Source organism: Carassius carassius, chromosome 20 (genome assembly GCF_963082965.1).
Source record: "Carassius carassius chromosome 20, fCarCar2.1, whole genome shotgun sequence".
NCBI lineage: Eukaryota > Metazoa > Chordata > Actinopteri > Cypriniformes > Cyprinidae > Carassius > Carassius carassius.
Window position 1 is genome coordinate 29902378 of NC_081774.1, and position 2368 is coordinate 29904745.

Consider the following 2368-nt stretch of genomic DNA (forward strand, 5'->3'; position numbering starts at 1 on the left):
CCACCCACAATGTTTTTGTATACCAAGAAGAGTGTAGCACACTGAGCTCAATTTGACAATGCCACATTTAATCTATTATATACATAATTATGATATTGCAAATTTTGTGCATTAACATGAAGTAAATAAAAATTGTTCCCTTTTTTATTGGTAGGTTTCCACATATCTGGACTCACAGTTTACTCAGATAGGCCTGACAAATCAACAAAGCCAAAGAGATCATGGAATGGAAGCGGAGGCATAGATACAGCAGTCTTTCCCTTTTCCTCATTGTGCTTGTGTTTGTGGTAGGCCTCATTATTCAGGTTCTCTGGCTTTTTCCAAACAAAATCCGAAATCCCAAAAAGTTGAGGGATCTTGAAGAGTCCCCTGCTCCACTAACATCAAATGAAAATGCAATCTCAGCTTCAAATGAAAGTTTGCAGCAGGGATTGGAAAACTCCTTTCTTTCAAACATCAGTTCGAGTGAAGAGAGGACAGCAGCGTGGATACTTAGAGTTGAGCCTTACATCTACATCCTCAACGAGCCGAACGCATGTCTGCAGCGAGCTCCTTTCTTAGTGCTTCTGATTGAGGTTGAGCCCAAGAAAACGGAGGCTAGGGATGCCATCAGGAAAACGTGGGCCAATGAAAGTGTGGCTGGGGGTTTGGGTTTCATCCGCCTTTTTTTCATAGGTGTAAATCAAGACAGCAAACTGCAGCACACAATAGAGAAAGAAAGTCATCGATATCATGATATCATCCAGCAAGATTACAGGGATACTTACAACAACCTTACCCTGAAAACGCTTATGGGGATGTACTGGATCACAAAGTACTGTCCCGAGGCCAAATACGTCATGAAGACAGACAGTGACATGTTTGTCAACACTCAATACCTCATAGAAGAGCTCCTAAAACCCAGAGGGCAACCAAAACAAAGATATTTTACAGGACACCTTATGCCAGACATGTCCCCAAACCGAAACAAAGAGAGTAAATGGTACATGCCCCGAGAAGTGTACCCTGGTAGGCGATACCCCACCTTTTGCTCTGGGACTGGGTACGTCTTCTCAGGCGACGTGGCCCAAAGGATATACGTGACATCTCTGACCATACCCAGACTGCATTTAGAAGATGTTTACATAGGTAAATGTCTAGCTAAACTAAAGATAGAGCCAACGCCACCACCAAATGAACATCTGTTCAATCACTGGCGAGTGCCCTACTCTAGCTGTAGGTACAGCAACCTGATCACCTCTCATGGGTTTCATCCCAATGAGATCATCCAGTACTGGCAGCACCTGCAGAGCAACAAGCACAATCCCTGCCAAATGACTGGGTAGAAAGTTTTATCAAGTTGTGATGTTTCATGCTTTTTGAAGGTTTCAATCAAAGATTGAAGCACAGGAGGCTATGTTTTTTTTATTTGATTTTCACTACTGTATTTTTTATGATTGGTCATCATTACAAATCTGAATGATTAAATTGGTATAAAACATAAGTGGTTTTAAAAATGAATTCTTATGATAAATAGGATTGTAAACATGCAGCAGAATACTGTAGGTCTTTAAAGGGATAGTTCACCCAAAAATGAAAATGATGTCATTAATTACTCACCCTCATGTCATTCCAAACCTGGAAGACCTTCGTTCATCTTCGAAACATAAATTAAAAATATTTTGATGACATCTGCTTTTTGAACCTCCATAGACAGTTAGGGTCCTACCACTTTCAAGGCACAGAAAGGTACCAAGAACATTGTAAAAATAGACCATGTGACAACAGCGGTTTAACAGTAATCTTTATTTTATAATTATATAAAAAAAATTAAAAAACGTAAAGGTTTTTACTCTTGCTGTTAGAAAATTGTACGTTCATGCCTTCAGATTCGTCCATTACAGTGTTATTTTCTTTGGCAAATAATTTTTGACATTATATTCACCAACATTTTCTTCCCCGATGAAAATGAGACCATAACAAACCAACTTGGAATGGAAAATTACACACAAAATCTTTATTGGCCAAATAACGTTTGGCACCATCTTACGCATGCATAAACATACTATACTTGCGTGCTGCATGCAATTTTGCTCAGATTTCATGATCTAAAGAAACGCTATCAAGATACAGAATGGCCCAAACCGCGTAAGCATACGTAACCAAGATGTTCCCTTTCATAGGTCACTTCGGTGCTTTGGTGACGTCACTGAATGGAAATGCTGTACAATACCTGAGATAACTGGGATCCGAGGAAAGCATCTGCTCGAGTGGAAAGAACCTGGGGGCCAGGAGCTGTCCGCATATCCAGGCTGTAAAATTTGAAGCCACTTCCCTCGTGGAATGAGCTCGAATTCCTAAGGGCAAACGAGCCCACGAGCCTCATAGG

General features: G+C 40.5%; 1 protein-coding gene across 1 annotated transcript; it reads left to right on the forward strand.

The window, feature by feature from the left end:
- The first annotated feature begins 221 nt into the window (after window positions 1–221).
- LOC132095889 (beta-1,3-galactosyltransferase 2-like) lies at window positions 222–1332 on the forward strand. Its single transcript, XM_059500983.1, has one exon. The coding sequence runs from the start codon at window positions 222–224 to the stop codon at window positions 1323–1325; it is 1104 nt and encodes a 367-aa protein (XP_059356966.1). The 3' UTR covers window positions 1326–1332.
- The last annotated feature ends 1036 nt before the right edge of the window (window positions 1333–2368 follow it).